Source organism: Lepidochelys kempii, chromosome 2 (genome assembly GCF_965140265.1).
Source record: "Lepidochelys kempii isolate rLepKem1 chromosome 2, rLepKem1.hap2, whole genome shotgun sequence".
NCBI lineage: Eukaryota > Metazoa > Chordata > Testudines > Cheloniidae > Lepidochelys > Lepidochelys kempii.
Genome location: NC_133257.1, coordinates 231,650,513 through 231,663,995, shown reverse-complemented (window position 1 = coordinate 231,663,995; position 13,483 = coordinate 231,650,513). Strand labels below are relative to the sequence as shown.

Genomic DNA, 13,483 nt, shown 5'->3' with positions numbered 1-13,483 from the left:
GGTGAAGGTTAACCTTCCTTTGGTTATTTGCACAACCTGGGGGAGGGCTGCTTTCAGCCCCTCCACACCTTTAACCTGTTCCCAGAACCATTGCTGGGACCCCACTGCTCCCCTCTCATATAAGGGTTGAGGGAAAGGGCAAAAGTGGTGGTCTTCTCACTGTACCAGACATTAGGAGCTGTAACCCCATTCCACACCTTCTTTAAGGAAACAACTTTCACTTTCAGTTTATCAGGCAACTGGACCCCCTATTAAACAGTTACCTGCATTGGCAACTGTGAAGTCACAACAGCAGGAATACAATATGACCTAACCTACCCACTGGATGCCACACTGCTCAGAGGGAGCCACCCTGCCTGGGTCAATCTGGCAGTGAGGGAAAAATTCCTTCCTATCCCCCAAAAGGCTACTAGAATGATGCCCACAGTGAAGTCCACAGACACAGAGCTACTCTGATCCCAAGGTGGGGAGAGAGGGGAAGCTTTTGCTCCCAGGCATAGAATGGCACCTAGGTAGGTAAACTGGCTCATATGCCCTCCTCCTTGGTTGCATAGGAGCCAATGGGCTTTTATTCAAAACCAAATAGCTTAAAAAGCAGGAAAGAGAATTCAGATATTTACTGGCTTTTTGTCCACTTGCTTGAGAATGTTGCATGGGTGTGAAAGTTCCCATTTAAACAGAATTTCTATTAGAATTTCAAGAATAAAAATAATTTGTTCATGACTGATTTTATATATAGTGACATCACGGCAAATCTTATCAGTTAAACCATAATATGCTTAAAATCAGTCATGAGCTCACTCTTTCCATTCCAGCTATTTCCACAGAAAACAAGTCCCTTTCACTTACTTATGGAGCAATTCTTGAACTCAATATCATCTATTGCTGCTCCTCCACCTAGGTCTTTGGCACGAATGCCTTCAAATATGACTTCAAAATTCCTCAGCTTCCCCAAGTGCAATTCTGCTTTCTTCCATTCATCAGCAGGGTTCCCAGACTCACTCCACGCTTTTGAAAGGCCGTTATCAGTCTGAAGATGAAAGGAGATATGTATAGTAAGGTATATGTAAAGCACAGATTGCTAAATTACTACTGCATGAAGACAAAGGGAAGACCCTGAGATATGCCCCTTGATACTCCAGTATTATACTGAATTTTGTCAGTAAATGATTGACACATGTTTTGCTGGGATAGAGAGGAAAAAAGAGTAAGATGAAGAGACTATCATACAAATCACAAAAAACATCTATAATGGATGGAGCACTAATACACAAATTACTGCATGTATGACCAAACTTCAAAGCAGTGTATGTTGTTATCTTACACTTACACACACACAAATCAGTCTGTATTTTCATTCTGAGAATACCCACTGTAATAGTTAATGCTGGTTTGGGTAATACTAGTGATCAAAAATGTCAGCAGCAGTACGTTTGACTTTATACCTGACTCAGGTGCATTCTTTGTGTTTGGAAATATATTATTGGTTACAAGGATATTTCTTCAATTTTAAATATAGGGGATCTCTCTCAAATAGGTACAATCTTTTCCAGTTGTTACCATGGTAATAAGTGTAATAAGAAAACTAACAAAGATAAGAAATCCATAGGTTTACCCAATATGCTTTAAATGGAAACAGTAACATCCTGAATTACAAGTGTGCCAATGTAAATAAAAAATTAGCCTCAAAAGGCTGTAGTACAATCCCAGTATGCAAGCTGAGCAGATGTACAGCATACATTATGCTTAGTATTTGAATAGAACATAAGAATGGCCATACTGAGTCAGACCAAAGGTCCATCTAGCCCAGTATCCTGTCTTCCGATAGTGGCCAATGCCAGGTGCCCCAGAGGGAATGAACAGAACAAATAATCATCAAGTGATCCATCCCCTGCTGCCCATTCCCAGGTTCTGGCAAACAGAGGCCAGGGACACCATCCCTGCCCATCCTGGCTAATAGCTGTCGATGGACCTATCCTCCATGAATTTATCTAGTTCTTTTTTGAACCTTATTATTGTCTTGACCTTCACAACATCCTCGGGCAAGGAGTTCCACAGGTTGACTGTGAGTTGTGTGAAAAAATACTTCCTTTTGTGTGTTTTAAACCTGCTGCCTATTAATTTCATTGGGTGGCTCCTAGTTCTTATGTTATGAAAAGGAGTAAATGCCACTTCCTTATTTACTTTCTCCACACAAGTCACGATTTTATAGACCTCTATCATATCCCCCCTTAGTTGTCTCTTTTTCAAGCTGAAAAGTCCCAGTCTTATTAATCTCTCCTCATACGGCAGCCGTTCCATACCTCTAATAATTTTTGTTGCCCTTTTCTGAACCTTTTCCAAGTCCAATATATTTTTTTTGAGATGCGGCAACCACATCTGCATGTGTAACGTCGACAGACCCCTGTCACCGGTGGGCAGGATCAAACCAGGGACCTCTGGAGCTTAGTGCATGAGCCTCTATTGCATGAGCTAAAAGCCAACTCGCTGTTAGCTAAGGCTATAGAGAAAACTCATTAATCTCTCTCTCTAAGTGGTCTCGGTGCCACTAGATGGGACAGAACACCACACCCAGGAGGTGTGTGGGTTACACATGCAGTATTCAAGATGTGGGCATACCATGAATTTATATAGAGGCAATATAATATTGTCTGTCTTATTATCTATCCCTTTCTTTATGATTCCCAATATTCTGTTTGCTTTTTTGACTGCCGCTGCACATTAAGTGGATGTTTTCAAAGAACTATCCACAATGTCTCCAAGATCTCTTTCTTGAGTGGTAACAGCTAATTCAGACCCCATCATTTTATATGTACAGTTGAGATTATGTTTTCCAATTTGTATTACGTTGCATTTATCAATGCTGAAGTTCATCTGCCATTTTGTTGCCCAGTCACCCAGTTTTGAGAGATCCTTCTGTAACTCTTCACAGTCTGCCTGGGACTTAACTATCTTGAGTAGTTTTGTATCATCTGCAAATTTTGCCACCTCACTGTTTACCCCCTTTTTCCAGATAATTTATGAAAATGTTTAATAGGAGTTGTCCCAGTACAGACCCCTGGGGGACACCACTATTTACCTCTCTCCATTCTGAAAACTGACCATTTATTCCTACCCTTTGTTTCCTATCTTTTAACCGGTTACCAATCCATGAGAAAACCTAATCCATGACTGCTTACTTTGCTTAAGACCCTTTGGTGAGGGACTCTGTCAAAGGCTTTCTGAAAATCTAAATACACTATATCCACTGGATCCCCCTTGTCCACATGCTTGTTGACCCCCGCAAAGAATTCTAGTAGGTTGGCGAGGAATATCAATATTATAATTCATCATATAGTAAAAAATTACTTGCAAGTATTTTTGTGAATAAAATCACAGAATTTATTTACTATGGTTGGTGGATCTGTAGCTGTGACTGTTCAAACTCTAGTTGTTTGTGAAAATGTTGTGGCCCACAGATTTTCACACAGTTTAGAACGAATGGTTTGTCACCGAATTGTTTGTATTTTAGAAGCTTTTATTTTGCCATGGGATCCATTTTATGAATATGCTTGGTATCAGTTAGATTTTAAAGCTAAAATCTAACAAACTAGATTTCCCAATTGGATAAGTGTTATAGCTAATATTAGAATGGAATCTAAATAGGAAAACCTTTTTTAATTGAGTTCAAGAAGTGTTAGCTTACTATTTAATGCTAAATTATTGTAATGTCTCCTTTTAACTCAAATTATATTTCTTATATAGGTGCATTTGTTTATTCTTAACTAAACAACAATTTATTAACTCACCCAGAACCACATTTGTATACAATCAACAGTTTACCAAGAAAATACAGACACAACCAAGTTCTTGGCATGTACTGAAATCACCAATACAGTCTTGCAAGCAACTGTCAAAGACTTGGGTTGAGGCTCAGCAATTATATCAAGGAGCAGAGCAAATAACCATGATTTCTTATAACATTTACTTATGATTTATTGATAATCAACTCTTTAGTACCTACCACATTTGCTACACTTCCAGTATTTCTCCAAAGAAAAAACATACACTTGTCTTGAAGGCACTTTTAAGAGAATGGTTCCTGCTATTTGAATGGATTGGTCCAAAGGGACAAGTTTAGAATATCAAAAGCAATTGCTTAAATTTATGGTTCAATCTCTCTTCAGCCAATTTGCTTGGACTTACAAAAGATGGCACAGATATATCATTAGTTAAAACCTAAAATATGGCTATTTGAGGTTTCATTAAAGAATGTAGACTCAGCAAGATACCTTACAGTATTGTATGTTAAAGAAAAAAAAGGAAATACAACCTTTGAAATGAAATCTCACCCCTTCTTCTTATCCTGTTACCCCTGGAATAAGGAAGAGTCCTTTCTATATAGCTGGTGCAGGTTTTGGTCGCACTGGAGATTCTGCAGCTAGTTTGTGGGTTCAGTCAACTCTGTTTAGTCCTGTGGCCTGTGAGAAGGGGAGAATCTTTCCCCCACAGGCATTAAACAAGGGGGAGAGTCTTTGCTGTACAGGGGATTAACAAACTCTTCAAAATCTCTTCTAAAAAACAACAACAAAACCCAAAACCCTCTGGGGTCCCACGTGGAGCCCTCAGATTTCTATACACTGACTTCAACCTCCTTGAAGGAAGCTACCCTCTGATTTCTATTGACATGTGCCAACTGAGTGCTCAGATTTTAGCTCTCTTGGTTTCTCTGCTTTTTTGTTGATATCCAGTAGATGATATCAATATGTAACACATTTATTCAATGCTTCCTTTAGTTGGAGGGTTTAATTCAGTTCATTTCATTATTTGCACCAACTATTAACATAAATCCTCCCTTTAAAGCAATATCTCTTAGTATTCTGAAGTTATACCCTTGCTAGAGGCTTTTATCTTTAACATTCCTTTTTTCCCTTCCAGTGCCATATAGTTCCTATCGCTTCTGGAGTGCAACAATCATTAATCAGAGAAAACAAACAAAATCCCTATGATTTTCTAAATCTTGTAGACACATGGTACTTTGATTTGATCAATCTTTGATTATATCTAACACTCTTCACATCTTTCAAGGCTTATCATAGGATGTGAGACATTACATTAGAAGAACAAGATAGATTATTCACATATAGAGATTTCTATCTGCATCACAAAGTAAACAAATGTATGGTTTCCAAGGTGGCACAAAATTATATATATATATTATATATACAGAGAGAGAGAGAGCGTGAGAGAGAGAAGGAAGGAAGGAAAGAGAGAGAAAGAGAGAGAGGAAGCTCCTGAGGTACCAGGAAGTTTGATCTCTGGAGCTTTCAGGTTTTTGGATCATCAGTCAGGCTATTCCTAACTAATTTAAACCTACATATTTTTCTCTACTTCTCTAGTTCTTAATTAACATATAGGAGACAATGGGGTACTCTGCACAGGAAAGGGGACATTTACACTTGTCTGTTGCCTCACAGGGTTTCTCCTTTACTAGATCAAGAGAGATGGAAGTCTCATCCATAAGTAAATTATGGAAGTCCTTCGTTTGTAAAACTAACAGTAGCTGGAAAATTCCTTATCAAACACCAGAATTTTCCTTTCCTAGGAATTTTGGATTGTAGTTTTAGCTTGATTAATGCTACACAGACAATATGTTTCTCATCTTGAGATGGACCTATTGATTCTCATTGTCTTTAGCTAAGGATAGGATTATGCATATTGGTGATTACTACCAGATAGTTAAAAGGGCAGAGGAATAGTGAACTTTAGTTGTCAACAACATATATTCAAGCTATATTTTAATGTCTATCCACCTTAAAGCTATTTGTTATTCTCCTATTTAAAAAAATAATCAGTCACCTAATCAAGCTGAACGAACACCATGTAATGTAGGTGACCTATCGAATACGACCAATAATGAAGAATTGTAGCAAACAGTTTGTAAACAAGCAAAATCTAAAAGGAATGGAGGCAAAAGTAAAGGTAGGCAGGGAAGCAAAAAGATGAATAACATCTTGGTATATAGTATGCCTGTTGGGAGCATGCTTATGTGAATAATATTGCATCACACTTGGTTATGGAGACTGAGAGAGGTAGAGAAGTGAAGTGGAGTACTTTTGGTATTACATAAGCAATCCGTGTACGCAAATATTTTATTAATCCATTTTACAAATTTCCTAATAATTTAAGCATGGAATTGCTGGTACCTGTATTAAAAGGAGGTCCTGAGACACATCACACATTGAAAAAACTGAGATGCGACTAAGTGACTGACTCCAACAGCATTGAACTGATGGCCCTATACATAGTGTCTCATCATTAGCTATAGATATCTCTCATAGGTCGTGGTAATGACTGAGCAGAGACACACACTGCAAACTTAGCCTTTGACCTTTTGTAATGTCTCACTGATTTAGAACCTATGGCATGTTTAGTTAAAGATAAAATAACAAACAAAGGCCTCTCATTGGTACTTAGCAATATAAATGAGATGGATGTTGATTAAAAACAATTATGACTTACATAACTAATTTGCTTACAATGAAACTCCTGTTCCCATTCTGTTTCTCTGCGTTCAAATGTTATAGATCTATTCATCAGGTGTGTCAACTCCCATTTTGGTCTACAAGCAACGTAATTAAGGGTGATGAAATTCTTTAGTCAAGTGAATGTGGGTCTCTCTCTAACTGTTCTTTTGGAGCTACAGCCTGAAAGCAGAAGTGTATATTAAAATGTTCTCTTTGGGGGGAACTAAGGTGAAGGATTGAAATCAGGAGTAAGGATTCTAGGATGACCCTGGGACTTCTATCAGGTAGATGCAATATAGTGAACACTGATTGAAATAAAGTTTGTAAAATTGATTGTCAAATATAATGTTATTTCATTCATGTATTATTTTTATTCATAAAATACATAGGCAACATTATGTGGTAAAGGTTTCAGTAACTCCAAAATGTCCATCCCTTTGATTCTACTTTCCTTGAACAATCTCTAAAACAGGATTACAATTTATTAGGTTTAATTGGTTTAAAATTTGAAAATCACTCTCATCTATCCAGCACACAAATAAAATGAATGAACACCAAGAGAAGCATTCGGCTTTTAGTTTTACAGCATGGTAGACAAAACAGAACAGAAGCATTCTCTGGCATTAAGTGCATTTAATCGTTTTGTTGTCTCGGCACATACGTGCAGTCTGCCCTTGAAATCTCTTTGGTACGGGAAAACTTCCCCAACATTATTAGAAAGAAACCACTGATTAATTTTTACAAAAAGAAGTAGAGTAATGTCTATTGATTGGGGAATTAAACACAGCCTTAAACTGAAGCGGATATTAAAAATGCTAAATGATGATAGAATTCCTATCAATTTAAGCATTTAATTGAAACAAAGTGAAGTAGAAATATCCAGTACCTCTGGGCATTGCAGAATTGGGGGTCTTAATATGGTAAAGACTTAAGCATGTACTTAATTTATGCATATCAAAATCAATGGATCAATTATCTGTGTGTAAAGTTGAGCATGTATGTAAATTCATGCAGGATCAGGGCCTAAATGTACCCCATTTAACCATATCAGGGGCCCAAATTCATCACTCCTTACTCAGTCAAATTCCTATTGATTTTAAAGGGCATTTTGACTAACTATTCCATTTTTTTCTGTTCAGGTTCTGATGCCACACTCATCGCCACGGTATATGTGAAAGGGGTGCTGAAAGGAGTGGATGAAACTAATTAAACATTTTCATAAAAACTCATGCAAAATTTGTTACCAAGCCATTTTGTATAATGTCACAGCCCCAAAGTGTCAATTCTTTGGGTAATCACAGAAGATGGAATATTTTCACAGTGAGGTGTGCAAATACGCAAAAATACACTTTTGCTCAAATGTTTTCACATGCAAATTTTGTAAAAGTGGAGGAGATGTATCCTCCTATCTCAAAAAGCCATATATACAGTCATACAGATTAAGCATAGGGCAGGGTGCCAGGAGGCTAGATTTCCATTTCTATCCATGACGACTGGATTCAGCGATTTACTGCACATATATTATAGTAAAAAGAAAAGGAGTACTTGTGGCACCTTAGAGACTAACCAATTTATTTGAGCATGAGCTTTCGTGAGCTACAGCTCCGATGAATGCATCCAATGAAGTGAGCTGTAGCTCACGAAAGCTCATGCTCAAATAAATTGGTTAGTCTCTAAGGTGCCACAAGTACTCCTTTTCTTTTTGCGAATACAGACTAACACGGCTGTTACTCTGAAACCATATATTATAGTAGTATCTTGCACAGGGAACTACAAGGCAGTGAGACACACCCTCCTCTACACAGCTGTATTTAGGAATGGTCAACCAGAGCTTCAGGTGCCCTGAACAATGTAGCCCTTGCACTGTGGCTGCCACCCACTGGAAGTGAAGGGGCTAAAAGGGGATGGAAGTTGCCCTGTCTCTGTTCCCTCCCCCCTCCCAACAAATGCCAGTCACTGAAGCTGGTTCAGCATGAGGTGGGATGTAAGGTGCACCCTTTTTTCTGGTATGTACCTGGCATCACCAGTTCACAGCTCATTCTGACAATATTCTGGATTCTGTTTCTGGAATTATTGTTTTGTTTACAGCATTCTCCAGCCATTCCTTCTGTTTTACAAAAACAAACAAACTCCAGGGTGAAATAAACAAATAATCTACGCTTTGCCTTTGACCTTCCTATTGCATCCAGTCATCCTGTGACCCTTATGTATTATATGTATACATATGTGTATTGACATACAACAATGCAGCAGATATGACAATAAGAAAGGTGACTCAGTCCAGAAAAGGTTGCAGACCACTGAGAGAGACTTTTTATTTGTTAAGAAGCTATTCTTCTACTGACAAACACACATATTGAGTTTTTCTGGACTGCTGTTTCAACCTGGGCTGATGGCGAAAGGCCCAGGCTAAACATATGCTCCATTAGAGTAATAAATGATATTGAAAAGTTGTTATTTCTGGTACTTATACCAGTGCTGCTGCTTCTGTGGTCACTCTGGTTGTTACTTTCCCTATCAGCGTGGGGCAATGTACAAGTATCTTCACAGCACTTTTCAAACTCTGCTTTGTGTGTTTGTATGCGTGTGTGTGTAATCTTGTCCATCTGCCACTTATTCCTAGCTCTCACGACATGCCTCTTTTGCCTCATAGTACCCATCCTCCTTTACCTTCCTCCTTTCTTTCCCCCACAGGCTTTATTTCCCCTGCCGTGTCATGTTCACCCCTTTACAGTTCCCACCAGCCCTACTTCCTCCTGCCTCTCTCTACCAGCATCAATCTAGGTCCTACATCTATTTCCTCCACCTCAATTTGGGTGACATTTGCCACATCCCTGACCTCCCTCCCTCTCTCCGGAACCTCTCCACCTCCCACACCCGTCCCACCACATCACCTCTGCCCCTCTTGTGCCACCATTCCTAACCTCCCATCCATCCCTCTCCATCTTCCTCCCTTGTCTTGCCGTCTCTAGATCACCCATTCCATTTCTCCAAAGTTCACAGCCATTCATGACATTTTCAGAGCTCACTCCTGGCTTTTGCAGTGTCCTGGACTTCTTAGTCTGACATGGCTTCTGCAGCTGCCCTCTGTCACGGAGGCCTATCCTCTCACATTCCCCACCCCGGATCAGACAGTGGCGGGGGTGTTGGGCTTATACTCTCCCTTTTCTGCCACTTTGAAACCCTCCCTCATCCCCCTTCTCAGTCTCTCTTTTTCTTTTGAACAGCACTGCATGCACATTTTTTCTCTTCTTCCTCTTCTTCTTCCTGTCACCCATCATCCACCCAACTCCTCCCCATCAGCTTTCCTCTCTGATTTTGACCCCTGGATCTCGCTCTTCATCTCCTCACAATCCTCCACAATCATCCTCAGTGACTTCAGCTTCCATGCTGCCGAACCCTTCGCTGCACGTTTCTTTGCCCTCCCGTCTCCTTTCAACCTGCAGCCCTTTCCAACTCTCCCACTCACCAAAAGTGCTGTTCACTTGACTTGATCTTTACCATGCATTGCTCTCGCTCTGATATCTCTGTTGGTGAGTTCTCCCTCTCTGGCCACCACCTTGTATCTTATAGGATCACTCATCAGCCCCCTCCCTCATGTCCTGTCACTCGGCCTTTCTCTGAGTTCCAGTCTATCAATGTTGATGACCTCTTGTCTGCTTTCAACCCATTCCTCCCTTCTCTCTTCTCCTTTTTTTTTCATTCCTCACTCTCCTCCATTCTTGACTCTTTGGCTCCCTTCGCAATGTCTTCCATGCCAACCCACATTCCTGGTTCAGACCCAACAGCCACTTCATCTGCTCCTGCTCTCACACTGTGGAGAATCGTTTGGGGAAATCTGTTGACTAAGCTGACTTCTTCCACTAAAATTCATTCTCTCCTTCATTAACACCATATTTCTAGCTAACAAACTCCACTTCTCCAGTTTAATTGAATTCCAGGTCCCCGATCCCAGCTATCAACTTTTACTCAGTCCTCAAACCCTCCATACCCCCACTTCCCTCTCTGCACAGGATCTCAGCGATTCTTTCCAAATGTTTCTCTTTCTGATAAAAAATTCTTGACCAGCTCTAGTCAAGGCATCATCAGCAACAATAGAGTAGCAACTGACAGTGGTTTCCAATAATAGTAGTCATGACTTCCAGTCTGCCAGCACCCAGTCATGCTAAGTGACAGCTGCCCCAAAACAATGGGAGAATTACCTTTCTATATATTGCAAGAAGTTTAGATTTGTATATTTACACACCAAGATTTATTGGGAAATTTATATTCTGAGTAAACCGCATCTATGGGGGTTTTCTGGAGAGGAATCCAAAACTTCCTCTTGTGGTCTGATGGGAATTATTTTATAGTGATTTCACTAAATTTAATGTCTGATTTTCCTCAGGTTTGTCTTCATCTGGAGAAATTAAGGTGCTTAGAACTCTCCTTAATCTCAGTTAAAAGAACTCCAGAGGAAATAACCTCTCATTAGGCTCAAACTCCTCTTGAAGTTCCCAATCCGCTTATCCTCCCACTGGGAATAAGAAAGAGGGACAAGGGTTAAGATTTATTACTACCTTCATTTGATTGCCTTTTCTTTTCTGAACCAGATTTATTATTTTTCCTGTGTGGTAAAGACTATGCAATTCTTTGCTGTTATAATGTGTTCATAATAATATTAAGTACTGACCTGAGATGCAGAGGAATAAGTGATATTTCCTTACACAACAATCTATAGTAACCTGCTAAGAGATTTTAACTCTCTGACACAAGGACACACCAGATATTCCAGACTGAATATAAAATCCTGCTTTGAAAAAAATACCTTGATAGTACAATAAAATATTGTTGGAATCCCATTGTTTACTGCTGCCATGTCTCTCCTTCTCTCCCCATACCATGCTGACAAAGGAATTCAAAATCTTTCCCCACCTCATTTGCATCTGATATCTACATCAGCAGACACACAGGAAATGATACTGGATTTTACTAACTGGATGGAGGCAATGAAAACAACTGCTAAATATTCCTGGTCCCCCAAGAACAAATATCCTCTTCTAGGCCTTTTCATCAGGGATAGAAATCTTTCAAGAGATACATCATAAATGTCTGAAAATATACATTATTCATATTTATAAAGGGTCTTCCAGGGTTCCTTTCTGTATGCCTTCCTCCATTATGCCTTTTCGACCTGTATGAGATCCTTTTAACCAATGGGCAATAGGCTCCTACCCTCTCCTTCAAGTCCCTTTTGAAAACATACTTTTTCCAAGAGGCCTGCAAATCCTAGTCCTTTACTCCAAAGATTTTACCAAATGATAAATATCACCAAAAATATAAAACAATCCTTGCCTCCCCGTCAAAAAAACAAGTCAATTCTGGAACTAACATGATGCTTGTTTAAATGTCACTGCCCATTTGTCCCCTGTCCTTTATATATTTCTGGATTAGACAGCACACTCTTTGGAACCATGTCTTCTTACTTTCTGCACAGCACCTCACACACTTTTCATGGTATGTAAATAAAATCAATCAATAAAAATGGTTTATGTGAAGTCCTTGTGACTGCTCACATTTGCTCTGCTTGCTGATATTATAAATATAATTGAGGCCTTCCAATAGCTGACCTGGTGTTTTGATGCTGGAATCCCCTCTGTGAGACTCAGGTCTCTCACTTCTCAGCAAGGAGCAGAATAGAGACCTGTGCTTCTGCTCCTGCCAATCCAAGATGTGGAAAAATGAGAAAGCTCAGTTTTTGTCTGTCTATCCATTTTTGTAGCCCACTAGGCAGATGCAGCTCTTCAAATGACATACGCATCAGTGGATTCTAGCTGAGATTTCCAGATGTGTCTAGTGATTTTTGGTGCCTCAGGGTTTATGTGACCAAGTTGTCATTGCTGAAAGAGTCCTGATTTTCAGAAAGTGCTGAGCTCTTGACATACGAAACTTAGATCCTGCAAAGTTGTCAAGCTGCCTATGCAAAAACTGAGGTACCCAGCATCACAAGTCAGCTTTAAAACCTGTGCCTGCTGGGGACTAAATCCCTAAAGCCTGGTTTGAAAAATGTACTGCTTAATTTCCAGAATAAAACTTAAAATAAAACAGAGGGTTTCAAGTCCTTTTTGAAAACACATAAAGGTTCTGCCTCTCTTTCCATTTCTCATTATTTTCCTCTTAAAACTCAACCATCCCCATAGACAGTTACAGACGTCAAGTCTTCCTAAAATAATATTGTTTAGAGTACTTTAAACGGCCCAATCCTCCAAACTTTCCAGAGTCAGGCTTTCTGTTGGCTTCATGTGAGGAAGGCTAACTCAACTGGATCCAAAAATTGTTCACTCATGAGATGGGCCAATACTAGAACTTTGAATCCAACACAGGGCCATTCCCAGACTTGCACATGCCCCTGTGGTTTTGATTTTGGTCTGAGCTAGAGCTGAAACAGGAAGGAGCCTGTTTTCTACCTCTCAAAAAAAGAAAAGGAGGACTTGTGGCACCTTAGAGACTAACCAATTTATTTGAGCATAAGCTTTCGTGAGCTACAGCTAATGAAAGCTTATGCTCAAATAAATTGGTTAGTCTCTAAGGTGCCACAAGTACTCCTTTTCTTTTTGCGAATACAGAGTAACACGGCTGTTACTCTGATAAATGTTGAGAGCGTTCCTCACTCAGGTAGGGATCATATGGCTTTTTTTTTTTAATACTGTTGTGTCAGTAATAGTCTTAGAACCCCAAACGGGAGAAAGGATCCCAAATGGTTTAATAGAGAGGAATAATCTAAAAAGAAAAATAAAACAAGACCTTTTAGGAAGCTCATGACAGGAAGAAAAATGAGAGCAGACAGTAAGGTCACAAGAAAGATGTGAGTTATGAATGACTGTGCCTGTCCCCTGGAACGCTGTCATTCAGTAGGCTCATAACAATTCAATACAAACAGCTCAGTAGCATTTTATGACAGAATTACTGACAGTAACTCATCTCAGCTTTGATGTGCT

General features: G+C 39.5%; 1 protein-coding gene across 1 annotated transcript in view; it reads right to left on the bottom strand.

The window, feature by feature from the left end:
• The window catches only part of MALRD1 (MAM and LDL receptor class A domain containing 1), a 469,130-nt gene that overhangs the window by 127,682 nt on the left and 327,965 nt on the right, over positions 1–13,483 (bottom strand). Inside the window, exon 29 of the mRNA XM_073334183.1 lies at positions 850–1,030. Coding sequence (XP_073190284.1) covers positions 850–1,030 — 181 coding nt within the window. The remainder of the gene's footprint in view (positions 1–849; positions 1,031–13,483) is intronic.